This window comes from Dermacentor silvarum, chromosome 10 (genome assembly GCF_013339745.2).
Source record: "Dermacentor silvarum isolate Dsil-2018 chromosome 10, BIME_Dsil_1.4, whole genome shotgun sequence".
Taxonomy (NCBI): Eukaryota; Metazoa; Arthropoda; class Arachnida; order Ixodida; family Ixodidae; genus Dermacentor; species Dermacentor silvarum.
Window position 1 is genome coordinate 25,311,168 of NC_051163.1, and position 20,220 is coordinate 25,331,387.

A 20,220-nucleotide genomic window follows, 5' to 3' on the forward strand; every position below is an offset into this window, starting at 1 on the left:
TTCCTCTTTCATATCCCGTCCCTGACCGTTCCCCGGCCTCGGAACTGCGAAATCCTCCTTTTCGCTGAACATCATCCGCTCCCTGTTGGCATTTCCCCGTTCTCAGGAGCTCACGCAAGAGCTTCGACGCAGGCCTGGTCACGCCAGGACAAGCTAAAAACGTCGTTCCCGTTCTCCATTCGAAAAAGGTCTGTTCAGTTTCCTTCACAAAGCCGGGGCTTTCTCCCGAGCTTTGGTTTTGCTGCTGATGGAGGGTCGCCGCCTCCAGGTCGCGTATCTTTGAAGCCTATTTCTTCGATTTTCTTTATTTTTCTTTTTTTACCATGTATTGCTTTTTGTACGGGTATTGCCGATGTACGAGAAAAGAGGAAAGAGCAGTAGTTGCCTTTTCATATCCGTTCTTTACACGGCCTAGCCGCTCTTCTCGAAGAGGTGTTTCATCGACCAGACCGGCTGCTTTCCCTCATCAAGCGTCTGTGCGCAGTGAAGCACGCTTTACAGTGCGCAAGAGAATTAGTATTATTAATACATATAAAAGGCTCTTTTTTTTTCATTTTAATTTTCTTTGTGCTTGTGATGGCAAGTTATACTTAGCGCGTCGGCAATGGTCCGCGAATCGTTTTGTCTGAATCCTCTTGTGTGCCATATGTGCCTCCGAGATCAGTTACTACGGAAAGCAGCGGGATTGTGATGTTGAACTTCACGCTCGCGCTCGTTTGAAAGATTCTTAAAAAAAATATTGCCGCTGCCTTACTTGCTTTAAGTATTAACGACGTTGTCCACGTGACCGGTGAGCGAGCTCGCAGCAACTACGGCTTACACTTTGCTACATAGCTGAGAAAGTAAGCGATAGCTCTTGTTTCGTCGCGCTGTGGCTGCTACTTTGATTACTGAAGCCGACCTAATTTGGTCAGACGTTCAACGTCAGGAGGCACGAAGCCTCGGCGCACCCATTCAGCATTATAGGTCTCGTAGGAGCTACTGGGAGAATAAGCTGACTGCCCACTTCCGCTCAGAATACAGCCAAAATTGCTTACTTTCAGTGGCAGACGCCTACGCGTCGGGCGAAAACGCCTGGAGCGAGCAGTTCTGAGTGCGTGCAATCACAGACTGCAGGGTGGGGCTCACGGCCCACTGGCGGGGTCGTCGCTGTAACGTAAGCAACGCCCTTCTGCTACAACCAAGCAAATAGCAAGAAGAGAGGTTCTAGAGGGTGGGAGGGTATCAAGGAATCGCAAAAATACCAGAAGCCTTCAGCGATTCCTCTTTTATTTTTGATATCATTTACTGCGTCAACAGAAGGTTCTCACCGGGGGAAAGCGCAATAACGTACTGCCTGCTGCAGCCACCAACATGCTTGCGTAGGCGCGACCACTCTGGAAACCTGACCGGCGTACGAAATTCCCGCTGAAATCGCCAGAGTGCGAATGTTACACCGTAGTTCAGTGGATTGTACATCCGGGTTCAAACTGCAAATCGGAGCAGTAGCCAGGAGCTCAATACCCACTGGAGGTGAGAGGCAAGGTTTTATTACTATAATCACTATAATTACTATAAAGAAACGTATGCTACATATGCCCTGTATCTATTTTTTGTGAGCATGTATAATGATATTTGACCATGTATGAAACGTGTATGTTCCTATGTAAAACCGTATGACCATATAGTATTAGTGGACGGGTCTTATGAGTCTACTTCAACAGAAATGGAAAGGGTAAAACTAAGGATGAGGGAGCGGCCTGGCTATGACGTCGTAGACGAAAAAACAGAGGCGGACAGACACACCGTACCCTGTTTCGAGCTTTTAATCGCTGTCACAGTTTTAAAAAGAAATTATTCCTAAAAACGTTTAGCAAATGTGGTTGATTAGGAAACATAGTACGTAAAAATTGTGACCTTAAGAAATTGTATTTACAAATCTTCTACATATAGAGGGCTAACCTGTGAAGGCGGGGCGCTTTCGCGCACGCGTTTGTGAGAAATTAGAATTGGACAGAACAGAACAGACGTTATTTAGACAATGCCATAGCAGTAAAGAGGTCACATGTCAAGGAGGTTGCTGCAAAGGCGGGGGCCTGAATAAGCGTAAAGCAATTCGTCTTTACTCAAACTGACACTATACTAAGACAGTAACAAGAAAAAAAAAGCAACGGAAGAAGAAATGAATACATGAAGAAATGGATTTATCTAGAAATACATTTCATGCACTGATGTGGAACGATATTAAACAGCGTTGGAGCGTGGTACATTTAACATTAAAATATGTACATTACATGCATTCATGTATTACTTGCTGCATACGTATGTATTAGATAATATTATAAGACATTAGTATAAGGTACTGCGCACATGTACATCACATGTATCTGTACGCAAAGCGTTAAAATAATACGCAATAAATGCAATACATTTTAGACGTTTCATGAATACAGGCTCCGATAAAGTTTAGCCGATCTTCCATCACGCAGTACCTCAGGAAATTCAGTGCGACTAAATCAAAGGACCATTAAAAAGCAACGGTAAATTTGCTTATAGCGCTAAACATTATTTTAAAGCCACACACTTTCATCCGTTTCTAGAGAAAATGTTTATTATTAGCGGAGAAAATAAAGGTGAAGCTTTTGTTTTCCAAGCCTTGTGCCAAAACTTCAACGGCGTTACGTCCTTGTGACGTCACAAATTTTGAGGTTCTTTAGCTTGCTTTTTTTTCTTGTATTTGGGCTGTTTTCGCACAGAACAACTAGTCATACCTTCCTAGGTTGAGTCTTTTGTTCGTTTAAAATGATTCTACGCCTTCTTTACCAAAATTAAATTTTAATCGATACGAGCAAAGTCAAAATCAATGGCATCATGAAGAACTGTTGCGGGACTATCAGGACGGCGTCGCTCACGGTTGTTATGTTTTTGTGTATTTCCAGGCTTACCAGATTTTCTCTCACTTCAAAAGCGGCCGCTTTGCTATTTCAGAAACGTCAATTACCAATAAATCAACTTAACCTTCATATTCTTCTTTCACTGCTCTGGTTGCAGACCTAAAGTGACTATCTTCTAGGCCACTTCAACGAATAGATTTAGCTACACGTAAATAACTGCATGCGATATGGACAACGTGTGGGCGTACGCTTTGAAATTCTGGCATGGCTCATATTTGCGCCAGGTTTTCGTTTTCTTTTTTTCTTTTTTGACAAGCCAAATCGCGTCAACAATTGATTGCGGCACGACTCATATATTGGCTACCAAGCGAGCATCCCAAGTTCTCAGAATGGAAAGAAAGGAAATAATGGCATAATTACTGAAAAACGGGCTAACAAGATTGCGCTCCGAATCGACTAAATTGACCGCAGGTGAAAGCGATATCGGTACAGCGAGCGGCAAGATCACGTTAAAGCACGCCGCGAGGAAGAAATAGATTTCCGTTTAGTGCGGCCCCAAAACGCAAAAGGATGAATAAATTGGATTTTGCGGTGTTTAGTGAAAGGCTGCGGCCTGTGCAATCTCATTTTCTCCTATAGCTCCTAAACATTCCCTGCGGGTGAATCAATCGTGGCTTTCAGATACGAAGATATTTCTTTCCTTTCGTTTCCTTTTTATTTCATTTTATTTTTTTTTGAGCGCGCGTCTCGGAGTCATTTCTTTGCTGAACTGTGATGATGGAACCGCGCTACAGGTGCTCAGTGGGACGAATTTTTAACTAGACAGAAAGGGACCCATAGTATGGTATAAAGTAGTCTAATCTTCGCATACTTTGAGAATCATCACCAATGGTTCCACCAACTTTTTTTTTTTTTGCCAGACATATCGAACATATGTCGTCACATTGCCATACATCACATACGCAACCGCAAACGCGTTACTCTACACTTGACTCCCATTCTGTGATCGTTTTTTAAACACGGTGCGTCGGCGACATTTGATCGATATCCGGGTGCTCGTTTCCGAGTGTGAGAGTCATCAGTTGCTCATCAAACGCGACCGCCAACACCACCGATGCGTCGCAACCCGTTGCCTACACGGGGAAGCGGCGGTGGCGGCGTCGAGAACCAGACCTCAACCCCTCTGAAGGCAACGACCCTGGCCTCCTCACCTCCTATGGAAAGAAACAGGGCCGCGTGCCTGAGCTCCAGCCTTGAGCCCGCCGATATGCCGCGAGAACTCTCCACGTCTCGCAACAGCCAGACGCTGCGCCTTCGCGCAGCCGCGCTAGCAAATCGATCTGTCCGCGCATGCGCTCTTCCCTTCACATGCTTTCCACTTCCCCCGCCTCTCTTTCCCTAGAGCGCGGGCTATAACTCCGTCTTAACTAAAACTGCGCAGTGCTACTAAAGGTGCTACTAAAGGTACGATGCGCCCGGGGACGGGCTGGCGTTGCGCGTAGTAAAACTAGCGCCCTGGCTTTCTAGAGTCGCAACATGACCAAACGAGCGAGAAAGACATGTAGCGACCTATTTACTTCTGTATGCTCAGCTCAACCTAAGCCTCGTTCTCACAGTGCGAGTCTGGTGGTGTGACGCATAATTATGGCGGATGCAGACGGAGGGAGCGCCGTCCAATCGGAACGACTGCCAAACTTTGGCAGCGCTGCATCGTTTTTACGAAGCACAGGCGAAGCGCTGTCGAGAGGATTTCGCTCTTGACCCTTTCCCCCCTTTCTCCTCGTCGTGCACCTCCTCACCATCGGAAACAAACAGATGCACGCACAGCCCCTGTCCTTGCGCAATGGCCGGCGCAGGTGGAGGGGAAGCTATAACCGACGTGTGGCGCTGCCGCCCCAGCGCCGTCACGTAGCTCCTCGCCTCTCCTCAAAAACGGCTCAAACAGGTCGCGGTCGCAGCGACGGGCTGGTCAGCCGGTCTCTCTCTCTCTCTCCTCAAACACATACACTCTCTCGATTCATCCGCACCAGTCAGGGAGTCACGATGTTCCTTAGAACGAGCCAAAAAACACCCATCGTCGTAGGAGTCTCATTTAGTTGAAGATTGTATACCCCAAGTGTTCGTGCGCGTGCGCTCTGAACACCGTGCGCGTTTTGTGACCGCGAATGCCTGCGAGGCGGTGGGGAGGAGGGAAGACGAGGGAAACGTGACCACATGATGGAGAAGAGCAGAAGCGAAGAAGAAAGGGTATGCGCTCGCAGTAGCACGCCCGCGCGCCAACCAAGGTCCGGGAGCGACGCCAGGCACGGAGCCGAGCTCGAGACAGCGCCATGGCCGACGACGACGACGACAACAGGGCTCGGCGGCGTACAGCGGCGCCGCGACTCTCGGGGAGGTCGCCGCATCGGTGAATTTCAAGGTGGGCGAGCGGCGACGGAAATGACCTATTCGGTTAATTACTCGTAATGCGTCGGCGTAAACGGGCAGTCGCTGAAGACGGCGAACTGTTTGCAGAACGATCGTCCACCGTCAGTCACAGACAGACCTCGTAAAAGAGGGATCATTCTGCGGGGCATTCTTTTTTTTTTCGTTATCGTTATTTGCGTCGTCTGGTCCTGTTCGTTTGTTTCGTCTGCTATGCTAGCATAACATCAGAAAATAGGAGTCTGAAGATCATCGCGGAGAAAAAAAAATCACAGTATAGAATGCTGTTGGACGGTGGACATGTTTATTCGTTATTTTAAATGATTCCTCACTTTGTCCGAGTGTCTTAAGGCAAACAACAGCCTGCAAGAGGAACATCAACTGCGTCTTGTTTTAGCTTGATTTTTTTTTTTTTTTGAGGTCGAAAGCTTCGTTGACAGGTACACTAGAAACCGCTGAGCCTCGAATCCTAATGCACCTGTCGCGTGAAATGAGAACAGAATTGCGGAAACGAGACAGAAAGAGAAGGGGGGGGGGGGGGGGTGCTTTCCACCTGGGTCAAGGTGTTCGATCACGTGATTTCGTCATGAATTCCGTGTCCCTTCTCTCTCTATCGGCATTCAGGTGGCCGAGGTGGGAGGTACGCATTGATTCTTTTTCGTACCTGTTGAACGCGACAAGCGCGTCAGTTTGTGGTGACGGCTGGATGATGTCTTCACGCGAAAGGTGTTCCCGAATAAGAGCGCGGATCGTTCAGCGTCGGTTACGGCTCCGTCGGTTTATCGAGTCCAGAGGTATCGTCGTTCAGGAGCGAAACCTTAGTTACGTATAAATAAGTATATCTCATCGCCCTCAATTTCTGCCATTCTCCCAAGTTATTACTTTCCTGTGCTTTCTTCATTTCCGCAGTGAGTCGCCTATCAAGTTGAAAACGTTGTGTGTGGTATGCCAGTAGAGTGGCTGTGCGCGAATTTGAATAGGTTTCTATAGGTTATGATTATCCGTTTCCAACTAGCATAAACCCACAGAACCCAAACGCTATTCCGCACCAACGAAAACTAAAACAAGTTCGTTCATCCTTATTTCTGGCCTTAGAGTGTACATCGATCCAAAATGATGAAATATTATTTGAATAAAGCGTAACTAGTATAGTAATACTTCAGTAATTGGTTTGCTGAGCTATTCGCATAACAAACATTTATTCATCGTGTCCAAATAGCAACAATGATATTTGGCTTCCGTTGAAATTCATGTGATTAGGCAGCATTATGGGGTATCAATCTTAGCGTATCAAGAATGATGCGTTGGGGTTTGTGGAGGTAATAATTATTCCAAGAAAATTCGACGCAATGAAAGAATGAATCAACCAAATGGTAGCACCTGTCGTACGTACCTGTTGAGAGCCAGTTCCCCAACACGTGTTCCTTCAATACTTAAAAAAAACACAACAATAAAACTAGAACACGGTGGTGCTTATGGAAAGGCTCATCTACCGCGCGCACGGAATAGTAAACAGGGATCAGGGGCGTTTCTTGCTTGGATTGGATTTCTTTGTGACTATTTGGAAGGGGAAATCACAACATTACAAGCTCTGCAGAATGTTGTTATTCGATTTCGCAAGTTTAGGAGTATTGCATGGCACTTTAGGCGACATTGCTACTCTACTTTCACCGGGTTTTTGTTAAAGACAAACGTTTTCTTTGTGTGTGTGTGCTTATTTCGCACACCAGTGTAAGCTGATAGTGTCTGAAATACAAAGGTACTCCAGTTCGCTAGACACGCAAATTTATTTGCTGGTCAAATCGCATCTGTTTGCCGTTACGTCATCCTTCAGTTTCTGTTACCATGAATGCCGCTGCTAATGACGGCATATAAGTCAGTCTGCTTACGACATAGCACAGGAAGAGGAAACACTGCGCCGACAGTTGCTAATTTTTACTTCGTGCTCTCCCGGAATCGTATCGAGCGCACCTCGTGATCTCGAAAGCGGCGACGACGTACTCTTTATGCCGCAATACCGATGTCCCCGTGGACCGATGGAGCAATGACAGCATGAGTGACAGCTCGCGCTAGGAGGATGCGTTGACGCCATAATCTGTCAGCGACGCTACGCAGCAGTTGCGTTGGAGGTACTGGCTCTCATGTTGAGTGAGCGGCCGCCAATACGAGCTGCGATTGCTTGAAAGAAAGAAAGGAAAAACAAAGAAGGAAAGAAAGGAAAGAAGGAAAGGAAAGGAAGAATGAAAAAACAAAGAAGGAAAGAAAGGAAAGGAAGAAAGGAAAAACAAAGAAGGAAAAAAAGAAAGAAAGGAAGGAAAGAAAGAAGAAATGGAAGGCAGGAAATGAAAGAAAGAAAGCAAAGAAGGAAAGAAAGGAAGGAAAGAAAGAAAGGAAAGAAGGAATGGAAGGAAGAAAATGAAAGAAAGAAAGCAAAGAAGGAAAGAAAGAAAGAAAGAAAGAAAGGAAGGAAGGAAGGAAGGAAGGAAAGAAAGGAAAGAAGGAATGGAAGGAAGGAAATGAAAGAAAGAAAGCAAAGAAGGAATGGAAGGAAGGAAATGAAAGAAAGAAGGAATGGAAGGAAGGAAATGAAAGAAAGAAGGAATGGAAGGAAGGAAATGAAAGAAAGGAAGAAAGCAAAGAAAGGAAAGAAACAAAGGAAATAAAGATAGATAGATAGATAGATAGATAGATAGATAGATAGATAGATAGATAGATAGATAGATAGATAGATAGATAGATAGATAGATAGATAGATAGATAGATAGATAGATAGATAGATAGATAGATAGATAGATAGATAGATAGATAGATAGATAGATAGAAAATCATCGCATTTTTCGTCTTTACGCGCAAGTTGGACGAGCCAAAATTTCTCGGACACAGCCCAGTGAACATAGCAACGTTTGTTTTGTAGGAACATTCACAACATCTCTGCTTGGTGCAAAATGGGGTAAGGGAGGCTGAATGATCACAAATGCAGAGTAATGCGAATAATCCGGCAGGCTAATCACTTCCCACAACGTTACTACTTCCTAAGTGGATCACAATTGATCTCGGTTAACTCATATACACAACTCTGAGGAGTGAACATTACTAATAATCATCCCTGGAACATGCATGTTGATCATTTAACTAAACAGAGCCAACCACACACTCGGCTTCCTTCGTCGTCACTTCTTTCTTGCCCCCAGGCCGACAAACACTGTTAACTCTAGTACGTAGTTAATGATGATAACTGGGCTAGTTGGCACATTGTCGAACGCTAAGACGAACTAAAGCGCAATAAAATATATCGTGCCATAATAAACTAATAGGACTCGAGTACGTTCCAAGCTGGAATATGAGTCTTCTGTTTGGGATCCTCTTACTAACGCCCTAATTGGCCGCCATTCAGGCACTTGCCAGTCATGATAACGAACAGCATGACAACGATCGGCATGATAACGTGAGCATCGCCGGGCTGGTGGTCAATTACGGACGGCACAAAGAAGCACGGAGGAGGGAAAACAACGGTGGAACAATGCACAACACTACTGAAGCCAAACGTATCGGCCAAACACGTGATCACCACGGCAGGACACGCGGTATGTTTGAAGGCTCAATCACACCGACGACTTGAGGTGGTCGCGCGACCGTTTTGCGATTGGCCACCAAAAAGCGACTGAAGGTGACCGATGCTCACACCGGCAAACTCGGCAAAGCGCCACCTGCGAGTCGCAATCCAGGAGATAACCGTTCTTAGAACTCTAGGAATCTACACAGTTCGCTCGCGCTTCGCTGGTACTATGTTCGCTGGTTCCGCGTTCCGGCAACAGCCATGAATTTTGATTCGAGCGAAGAGGAAGGCGTCGTCCCTGTGCTGATGTGTTCTGCCGTGGTGTGAGCTGTGGCAGCGCGGAAGCCTCCGAAGAAAACGCGACGCTGGTGGATGCGCCCGTGCCTCTGCTCGCAAGAAATGGCCGGCCATGCAAGCAGCCTCCTGCCCGAACTTCGCGCGCATGACGAGCAGTACTATCGAGAGTAAGTTGTAATTTCTAGATCGCGTTGTGGTGGGAATCGGTGCATAATATTAAAACGAAGCTGTTTACCCGCTGCTCGGGTTTGGCTGGCGTGCTCATCCAAAGATCGGCAGCTGGAAAAAGAGGTTTGTCTTTATTGCGCTTTCTTTCCCCGCTGTTTAGTTTCCAGCGAATACAACCGCGTATAATCGACGCGTTGCTGGAACTCCTGCGTCCCAGTATCACAAGGGAAGCCACCAATTACAGGTCTGTAGTCTGCCGTGGCGGCCGGCGTGGCCGGCGCGCGCTCGGTGTAGTCGGCCCATTTAGGCGTTGCCAGCTTGAAAATGTATAGTTGCATTCGGGAATACTATCCCTTTTGCGAGATTTCGCGGAAATCGTCCACGGAGCAATCTGCATAGCAAACCGCAGCTTTGAGTTCTTGTTCGCTGCTGTCAGTAATGGCTTCCATGCTGCCATGCAGCTGCGAAGCCCTGCATCCTTCAGTCGATGGCGAACTGTAGAACCTGAATCATCGAGGTCTAAGGCTTCACGAATTGCTCTAGCGGGAAGGAAAGCATCCTGGACCACGGCTGCGATGATTAACGCATTTTCATCGTCCGTCGGAGATCTTGGTGGTGGTGCCCGGGGGGTATCTCGGATGCGTCCTTGATGCGTGAATTATTTGCCTCCTTGATGCTTGAATTTGTTCCTTGAATTCCTGAATTATTCTGTTTACGGTCTTCAATGGCCTGTCAACCAATAATCCGACTTTACGTTGGATGTACACCTTACCACAAGAAAAGTAGAAAGTTACCTATCAAGAAAGGGGTCAGGCATGCTCAGAAGTATTCAAGCTGTTAGACTGGGAAGGCTTAGGAGTGATGATCAACGGTGAATATCTCAGAAACCTTCGGTTTGCAGATGACATTGTCCAATTCAGCAGCAATGGATACAAATTACAGCAAATGATTCAGGACCTCAACCTAGAAAGTGTAAGAGTGGGGTTAAAGATTAATATGCAGAAGACAAAGATAATGTTCAATAGCCTGGCAAGGGAACAAGAATTCAGGATCCCCAGTCAGCCCCTGGAGTCTGTAAAGGAGTACGTTTATCTATGTCAATTACTCACAGGGGACCCTGATCATGAGAAGAAAATTTACAGAAGAATAAAATTGCGTTGGAGTCTATACGGCAGCCATTGCCAAATCCTGACTGGGAGCTCACCACTGTCGTTGAAAACAAAAGTGTAAAATCATTGCAGTCTAGCGGTGCTAACATATAGGGCAGAAACTTAGAGGTTAACAAAGAAGCTCGAGAACAAGCAAAGGACCACACAAAGAGCGATGGAACGAAAAATGTTACGCCTAACATTGAGAGACAGAGAGTGGTGTGGGTCAGAAAGTAAACGGGTATATCAGATCTGCTAATTGACATTAAGACAAAAAAATTATTCCGTCTCCCGCTAAAGGGAACCATGTGTAGATGCGAAGCAGCGGGGAGATGGTTAGCTTGAGCGGGAGATGGTTTCGCGGCAGCGGCCCGAGCGTTCATCGCGGCGCTGCACAGGAGAGAATGAGGCTCGCGCGCTCCGTCATTTTCATACCGCGGAACTACCGTGGCGCCCCCAGCGGAGTATGCAGCTGTCGCACCACTTGTCGTGCGCGCCGCTCCGGATTCATAGAGGAGAGAAAGGGGGGAGCGTAGGAGAGGGGAGAGCGGGGGAGGGGACGCGCATGCGCTGTGGGGGTGTGGCACGCGGGCGCCGCTCCGTACAGTAAAGGATTCCTAGAGGAGAGAAAGGGGGAGCGTATGAGAGGAGAGAGAGGGGGAGGGGACGCGCATTGCGCCGTGGGGGTGTGGGACGCCGCGGGACGCAGGACGGACAAAGCCCCCGCCATGAGCTGCTGCGCATCTAAAATGGAGCTGGGCAGGCCATGCAATGCGTAGTATGACTAACCGGTGGATCATTAGAGTTACAGAATGGATACCAAGAGAAGGGAAGCGCAGTCGAGGACGGCAGAAAACTACGTGGGGGGATGAAGTTGGGAAATTTGCAGGCGCAAGTTGAAATCAGCTAGCGCAATACAGGGGTAATTGGAGATCGCAGGGAGAGGCCTTCGTCCGGTAGTGGACATAAGTATAGGCTGATGATGATGACGATGATGATTATGATTATGATACTCCTTATATGCAAGATGCACAATTTCAAGCCTTTGCTCCTCGGGAACTCTAGCCATGGCAGTATGCCGTCACATGTGGGACGAGCGGAAACAGCGTCTCTATTTATATATTTGCTCATAGTATGCTGGATGGTGGCGTGATCTTTATCATAAAACATGCGGAATGTAGCAGACGACGAAGGCGCTCTCTGATGACGCGATGCGCGCGATTTTAAAATAATCAACCCGCGAACGCAATGCGCGTGTGCAGTGCTTCGCGATGGTATAGGTAAGTGTCGCCGATAGCATCGTGAGACACGTGCTCCCGTATTTACGCTAAGCGTGCTCACGACTGTATGTGTGGCCATTACTGAACCCCTCAGTGCATTCTCTTAACAACGACCTATAGTTAGAACACATCGGTTTCGAGCTGCCACCCAAGCATACGACGGAGAGACGTAGCGAACACGCGCCAGTTGCGACGCCTTCGCTAACTGCAGAAAAAGGAGATATCGCCGCATATACATGAGAGATGTGAAAATGGATGCCACCAGAAAAATATGAGCAGAAAAGGCACCGCAGTGTGTGGGAATGACCGTCGACAACTTCGCGGAATACGATGTAGATAGCATGCACGCATGATCGAGAGCACGGCCGGGCAGAAGCCTTCATGGGACACACATACACACACACACAAAAAAATATTCAAATGGTTCGCCGCCACTCGTATGGCACCGCCTCTCAAGGCGGAACGGTTCGTGAGAACCTTACACAATATGTAATGCAATCCGAAGGTGACCTAGCCAGTTGGCTGAGCTAGGTAAAAGTTCTAAGTGCCCGCGCTTCAATCCGTCAAGTCCCCCACAAACATTGCGGTGAGCGCTCATCTCCTCTTTTGCCGTCTGGTAGCCATTCTTCTTCTTCTTTCTGTGGTTTTACGCGATAAAACCAGTTCTGATTATGAGGCATGCCGTAGTGGAGGGCTCCGGATTAATTTTGACCACCAGGGGTTCTTTAACGGGCACTACAACGCAAGCACACGGGCGTTTTTGCATTTCGCCTCCATCGAAATGCGGCCGCCGCGGCTGGGATTCGATCCCGCGACCTCGTGCTCAGCACCGCAACGCCTTAGCTAACTGAGCCACCACGGCGGGTCGTCTGCTAGCCAGAGAACTTCCAGAGAGCAGACAGACCACAATCGTCTTGGCTGGTTCAGGCAGCCCGCGGGTAGCCAGCCAGAAGTGGAAAGTAGAAGAAACGTTCTGTACCGCAAAAAGAAAGAAAAGGAAAAAAAAGATAAAAAATGGCCGAATGGGACACTGTTTTTATTCCATCGTTCTTCTCCCCAAAGAAGAGCTGTTTCTGCGCACTGTGGAAACTGACTTCTTTTTTGCTGTATCGAATACGTATGAGTGCGCCCTCTGTTGGAAGACCAGTTTGAAGTCAGCGCTGTGCAAGTCTCTTCTACGTTCGCCCACTTTTTTTTTTTCCGCTCTGTTATTTGACGATCATGATTAACTAACGAGTCCAAATTTCAGCGGTACACTCGCTTCGAAGATCGGATCGAACAGAACAGTATTCGATTCGTTATTCGAAAGTTGCCAATATTCGCGCACCCCAACCAAGCGGGTTTGTTACGCTACAAACCCTTTACCACAGTTGCTCGTACAGCCCGCTACGGCTCCTACAATATACAACTACTACCGCAGTCGTGGCCTCGTGCCTTAATTGTCTACCTCGGCCGCGGAAGGGACGTGGCTTCAAAACCACGCTGACGCCGGTTACTCACCGGTTACATCCAAACGGTCACATGCTTACCCCGGCCCGAAGCTGACCTTTCTTCAGAGAAGAACTGTCCTGTGGAAGAGTGCCGCACCATGCACATTTCCCTCCAACCCATAAACTTTGAAAAACATTATTCGCAATCTATTGATGATGTTTGTTCGGCAACAAGGCGTCTCCTCTCTTGTCTCCATCGCAGGACTCAGACTTGACGATGTTGGCGTGACACAGCCGGTCTCGGCATGAGTGGCCTCCGACAGCAGCAGCCGGCCTCTCTGTGGGCAGGAGATGCGGCTGGCCGGGGAAAGGTGAGGTGGTTGCACAAATGTCTACCCGCTTACCTGTATCAAATGAATAAAAAGAAAATGCAGCAGTAGACATGGTACGCAAAGAAAAAGGACACGATGAGACATAGCTCGATTAACGTAGAGCTCAAGCTGTTGGTATACGCCTAATCGAAAAGGGGGAAAAAAAACGAAACAGCGGTGAACACGGTGCACAATAGGAAAGTTTGCCGTTTTTAATGTACTTTATTTTGTCAATCAAAAATGCACCAACTCAATTTCCATGGCAATTTCGTCGAGTTGGTCCAAGTGAATGGCGTGAATGCAGCGCACGTCACAGATGTGCGGGAAGATTGGTGTCTGGTTAGCGGGAAGGCCTTGCAGGTGTTCGTACCTCTTGCTGATAACCGCGCACCTATATTTCCGTACTTCGGTGCTTTGCCCTGCCTTCGATCACGCCGTGCAATAGCGGGCCTAGCTCTATGTACGATGTTATCAAAAGCGCTCGAGCGGTGGTGCTGAAAAGCAAATTAAGGGGGATACCAAAGCATCTAACTAGGTTTAGCATACCACGCTCAAGACTGACCCATGTGTCGACGCAACTAGCATTGCTCACAATCATGGTCTTTTAAATGGACACTAAAGGCAAATATTAGTCAAGAAAATTGATAGATTAGTGTTCGAGAATCTCTACGGCATCAATATTATCGCGAACAGAGCATTAGTAATCGAGAAATTGTGGTCAATTCAGGATACGACTAGAGACTCCCCCGGGCCATTCGTGTACGTGCCAGATGATGAAGGCACTGTTCACTTAATGTTTGTCACTAGTACTAAGCCACTCGTTTTAAAAACACCATTGTATTGCATAATAAGGCGAAAGAAAATGCTACTTGTCCAGTTCAGTTTTATTTTTTAGAAAGAAAAGAATTGATTGTTCGGTCGAAACGTTTCGTTTTTTCTCAAGTCTGCGCCGCACGCGCTTTCGCGTTTCAGTAATTTCGTTATCGCGTAGTGCTGCGCTGGCATTTCTGGCTCGCGAAACACGCACAACTGCAAGTAGAAAGGAATTCAATGTCCATGTGATGTCGCGGGATGCCCAAACGGTTCACGCACTTGACAAAAAAATAGCTGCAGTGGCGCATCCACCGCTCTGTCTTGGCTCGGTTTGCCCATGTGCATGTGCAGCTGGCTGTGCAGCATGTGCAGCTGGCTGGCAGTGCGTCGGCCACTCACGGTCGTAGCCATATTTGATAACCGTGATTCCACTCGATGAAAGGGGAGTCTCGATAGACGCTATTCTGCGACTTTTTTTTTTTTTCAGAGGTGTACTACCTTATATATTAAGGAAGCTAAATACAAAAATTAGCAAGTTTGAGAACTTTTACTGCATCAAAACGTGGTCAAAACTTCCCGAATAAAAGAAAATGCCTGGAAAAACCGTGAGGTCGCACTGACCTATGGACGCTGGCGCTTCGGCGCGAAATTTTGAAAAATGGTAGTTGGAACTTCATTTTGTCTTCTAGCAATCAACTTCTCAGCGTGAAATCAACAAACGTATGGGTTTCGAAGGATGCGTTATCAGTCTAAACGGATTATGTGTTCCTCTTTTGAGTGATTTTGATGCTGCTCAGAACTTTCAATGGCTGATCGCGGGCGCAGGTGAGCGACCAGTGCCTTTGGGCGGCGTGCAAGGCAATGACCACGGGCCTGGTGCTCATCGTGATCGGCGCCTCGATGGCCACCGTGGGCTTCTACTCGGACCACCTGTCCACCGTCGAGGAGCGGCGAGGAAACAGCACGGTGCGCGTGAAGAACGAGCACCGCGACCGGCACCTGGACAGCCTCACCTACCTGGGGCCCCTGGTCATGGGCCTGGGCGGCTTCATCATCGTCGCCACCTGCGTGATGACCTTCGAGGCGCGGGACACCTCGTCGTCGTCCGCGAAGCTCGTCTCGGCCTGGTTCAAGAGGAGCAGGTGAGAGCACTTTGGCCGGCTCCTCTGCTATCTAGCGTGTGTCCCAGCTAACGTTAGCCAAGCTGTTCAACGACGAAATAAATAATTTTAAAAAATTCGGCGGAGACACTTAAGACGGCATACGTGTGTGAATATGAATGCGAAAGCGATGTAGTCCCTTTCATGAAACCTTTAGTCAGTCAGACGGCTGCGACGTGACGTGCGCAGTCTCGCACGCACTAGGTACACCTTTAGTCAGCCGGAACCGTGGAGCCGCCGTGGCGTCGGAGAAGCACGCTCGCCTCTCAAATCGGAGGCCCGGGTTCGATTCCCACACAGTCCGAAATGTACCAAACTTTCTTTTCAAAGCCGCTAATATGCTGTTTTTCCAGGCACCTCCCTGAGAAATTTGATGTGAATCCGAGCATTTTTCATGTCTTTTTCGCTCTTTGCGCCGTCGTACAGTTTTGGTACCATTGCTCGACGACAACGGCAGACTTTCGCGTAATCGGGCACATAAATTTTTGCCCTAAAGAAAGCACGGTGCAAGATAAAATTATAAAACCTACGGTGTTCGGTTGCCGGAAGTGCGACGACTGAATACTGAAGGTCTTGAGATCGAATCTAGCACCGTGTCTTTAATTTTCTTTTCGTTGAACAGCTTGGCTAACGTTAGCTGGGACACCCTGCAGTGTGTTTTTTTTTTAGCTGCACCAAATCTTTAAAATTAGAAAAATATATATCTTGTTCACGTTATCTTTACCATTCGAGTCCACCGATTGGCGGCCTCTAGATACAGAGTAATGTAAGCACTTAGGTGCGTAATTAGCAAAGTTACGCTAATTAACTTTCTAATTATCAACAATAGGTAACTACAGCAAATGAGTACTTTGGGGCCCGTCCTCGACACTACCTATCCCAACGATCAAATTTTCAATAGCGGAGTTCATGTGAGAGCTAAGCGACTAATTAGTTCCCCCTGGCAGGCTCCTTGAAACCGAAACCGGCCGCAAAAAGAGCGTCGTTGTCGTCGATGTCGCCGCCCCCCTGCCTTTCGTCACGTCGCCGACGTCACCGCTGGTCGGGCCCGCGAGAAGCTTGCGTTATCTCCTTGCTATCTGTGGCGTTCGCCGTCCACGCTACAGACTGATATGACGTCACGCCTGTAGTATCTGAAAGCCCAAGGAGCGGGGTTCGCGCTACAGCGCAACTTGGCGCCCGACGGAATGACGAAGTAGATTTGGCGGCCCGCCGGCATTGAAGCGTTAGGCCAACGCCGCAAACAGCAAGGAGATAACGCAAGCTGCTCGTTGGGCCGGACCAGCGGTGACGTCGGCGACGTGACGAAAGGCTGGGGGTCGGCGACATCGACGACACAGACGCTCTTTTTGCGGCCAGTTTCGGTTTCAAGCAGCCTGCCAAGGGGAACTAATTGTTCGCGTAGCTCCCACATGAACTCCGCTATTCAAAATTTGATCTTTGGGCTAGGTAGTGTCGAGGACGGGCCCCAGAGTACTCATTTGCTATAGCCACCTATTGTTGATCATTAGAAAGTTAATTAGTGTAACTTCGCTAATTACGAACGTAAGTGCGGAAATTGCTCTGTATCTATAGGCCGCCAATACGTACGCTCGAATGGTAAACATAACGTGACCAAGATTTACATCTCTCTAATTTAAAAAATTTGGTGCAGCTAAAAAAAAAAAACACCCTGTATATACTCGGCAACCAACCTGAGAAATCAGCAGTTGGTGCGCCTACAGAACCGTACTTCCACTGCCCTTTGCGTGTCCACGCTCCAAAACAAAGTTTCACAAGGACATCGAATATTAAGGGAAGTTCACATCCGTTGTGACGTGGCCGGGAATGAGCGAGGGTAATCGGCTTGCACATTTGTAGAAATATTTTTAGAAGAACAGCGAGAAATTTTCCACTGCATTTTGAAGTTGTTTGTTTTGTGTGGGTATGCAGTGTGCGGGACATGATGCCTTGTGGCAGCAGCCTCACGCGTTGTGGAGTGTGGTGAGGATGAGAGTGTTATAGTTTCTTGTTTGCGCAAGTCAGGTTACGCTACTTGCGCTAGTTGTGCGTGGAAGTGGGCTTGTCCCCTGGAGAGCACTACCCGGAATGTATGCGCGGAATAGAGCAAGTGCTTTTCCTTTCCTCAGATGTTGGATTGGTTTGTTGCCCATTGGGAAGGTCGTCACGTGGTGTTATACGCCATCAACGTCGCACCAACCAATCCCCGCACCCCGGTTCAATCTCTTCAGATTACTCCAGAACTAAGTTGCGTCCTAGTTCACAGCACAGTTAAAAGAGAGTAAAATGTTAGTCGCGTAGAGACAGAGGGATCGGGCTAACCTAAATGTTCTCTAGCCTCTGCTTATAGGGTAGTGGAGAGAAAGTTGCCTATGAGGGTTGATATGAGAACAGGCATTAGGACGTGAATATATGCAAATTTGTGTCCGCAGAGTGCTTTCACAGGCGGGATTCGAAACCCGCTTTGCTAGGAAATTCAATGAGCGCATGGCTTCGTTGACAGAAAGTCCGGCCAAAATGTCTTCAGTCAACGGCTTGTTGTTAATTACAGCTAATAAAAAAACTACACAAGACCACAGAACAGCGTAGAGGTCTCTCAATGATTAGTAAAATCATCAGCGCATGACATGCCCTATTTCAGGTTTCAGTCTGAGACCACGTTTAACGACGTGGGAGCAGCACAGGGGCGAAGTTTCTTTCGCTGGTTAACAACCCCGTTGCCACGCTTTCTCACTGCGTAAATGTCCCTTTTGACAAGCTTCCTCGATGTGGATGCTGACTTTTTTCACATTCCAAAAGAACCACACTAATGTGTGAACTGAACATGCTCCAGGGATTATATTATTGCGGTTCTTGTAGCTCATGGTGTGACACTGGAAGGTGGTGGACGTCATGTCACCCTTTTCTCGGTCATCTCCTTGCTTATGTTTTGCTTATGACAGTTTACGCAACGTCTTAGTGGGTGACATCTAAAAGCCCGTCGTATTTGACTAGCCTAGCCACTGCAACTCTTCATAGCATCCATACAACACTAAACAGAGATATCATAGTTTTATGTGGGGTTAGTCTGTTCTTATTGTTAGCGAGTCAAGAGGATTCGTTTACTCTGGCATCTTTTTCTTTCATCAAAAACACAAAACACGCTCCTGCGCCGCCTCGGTCCTGTGTCTGAGTGGGTTCCTGCCGACAGCATCCATAGTTCGGCTCTTGTGGGATAGTTTGACGACGACCTTTGCATCTTCCTGAGTGTAGGTCTTGTTTTATGCTAAAAATAAAGCAACACTAAAACTCATACAATACATAGTTCATTTAGGTACTCGGAGTACAGTATACTATAGCTTATTATAGCAGTGCGTCTTGTTTCCCCTGAATTTCATAAATTGCTGCAGTGCGATTGGAGATCGAAATTGGTTTGAAATGTACGTACGCTTTTTCCTTATTTGTTACGACGCATTGCAGTCCGTACTCAGCCGTACATTTTTCCGAAGCGAATGAGACCTCTCGTTAAAGTAGTCCTGGTTCATTGCACAACCAGTATACTTTCACGAAGCGATTGGGACCCATCATTAAAGCATTCTTGCTTCACTCGATTTATATGGATGTACGCAGGCAGAACAACGAGCTTCTCTGTTAGGGACGCGCAGACTGAACATCGCAAGTTTAACCATATTACTGCGGTAGAAGCTCGGCTCTTTCAAAACCCCCCGATGGCTCACGTCTAGAACTGTGCGCCAGTCATCCCATCTACCACGTAAACATGAAAGTGCATAGTTCTGCCTATATCATAAGCTGCATTATATACTCATCGCTGCATACGTCACTCGTTACTGTCATAGTTACCTCTTGCATTAAGAATTCTAAATTATTGGTTCAACGCGCAATGGATACCATCGGCTCGTATTACCAACACATATGTGCGGCTAATAAATTCAGAAAGTTAACAATGCTTCGTTATGTTCATTACTGAACATAACCATTATATGCATTTACTTGGGCATATTTTGTAAGGTTTCTGGGTCAGATTTTACGAAACCTTTCGTTCGTTAGTGCTATTGGCATTGGCTGGCTGTCGTAATTAATTAAATTTTGGGGGTTTACGTGCCAAAACCATTAGGCACGCTTATTATTAGGCGCGCCGCAGTGAGGGACTCCGTAATAATTTTGACCACCTGGGGACCTTTAACGTGCACCCAATGCATGGTAGATGGGCGTTCTTACATTCCGCTCCCATCGCAATGCGTCCGCCGCGGTCTGGATTCGATCCCGCGACCTCGGGCTTAGCAGCGGAACGCCATAGCCACTACGTCACCACGGCGGGTCGGCCGGCTGTTTTCGCTAATCATATGTCCAGCATCAGGATAAGTTGGCGTTTCCGCTTACGCCCAATTCTACAGTAAGAACTTTTTTGTGAACACGGGCCCTGGTCTTCAGAAATAATTTTCGTCCTCAAAGTAGCTTATTTTTCTGCCTATTAGTCTTCGAAACACTTCAAAGCGTGTTCGAAAAAAGGACTTTGAATATCCTGAAAGCGACCACCCATTCAAATCAAGGGAAGGGGCTGGCAACAGTGTCTGATTAAACACATCTACATAACTGGCTCACATTTGCCTTCACAAACCGCAGGTCGTACGTCGCCCCCAGGCCCGAGATCAGCTGCCAAGGCACGAGCGCGAGCGACGCCTCCTGGGAACGGTTCCTGC

The 20,220-nt window shown here is 47.5% G+C and overlaps 1 protein-coding gene across 1 annotated transcript in view; it reads left to right on the forward strand.

Moving 5' to 3' along the window:
- Positions 1–20,220, forward strand: part of LOC119431144 (uncharacterized) — a 63,731-nt gene that overhangs the window by 34,543 nt on the left and 8,968 nt on the right. Inside the window, 3 exon segments of the mRNA XM_037698616.2 lie at positions 13,439–13,547; positions 15,186–15,502; positions 20,144–20,219. Of these exon segments, the coding sequence (XP_037554544.1) occupies positions 13,482–13,547; positions 15,186–15,502; positions 20,144–20,219 (459 nt within the window). The 5' untranslated portion in view covers positions 13,439–13,481.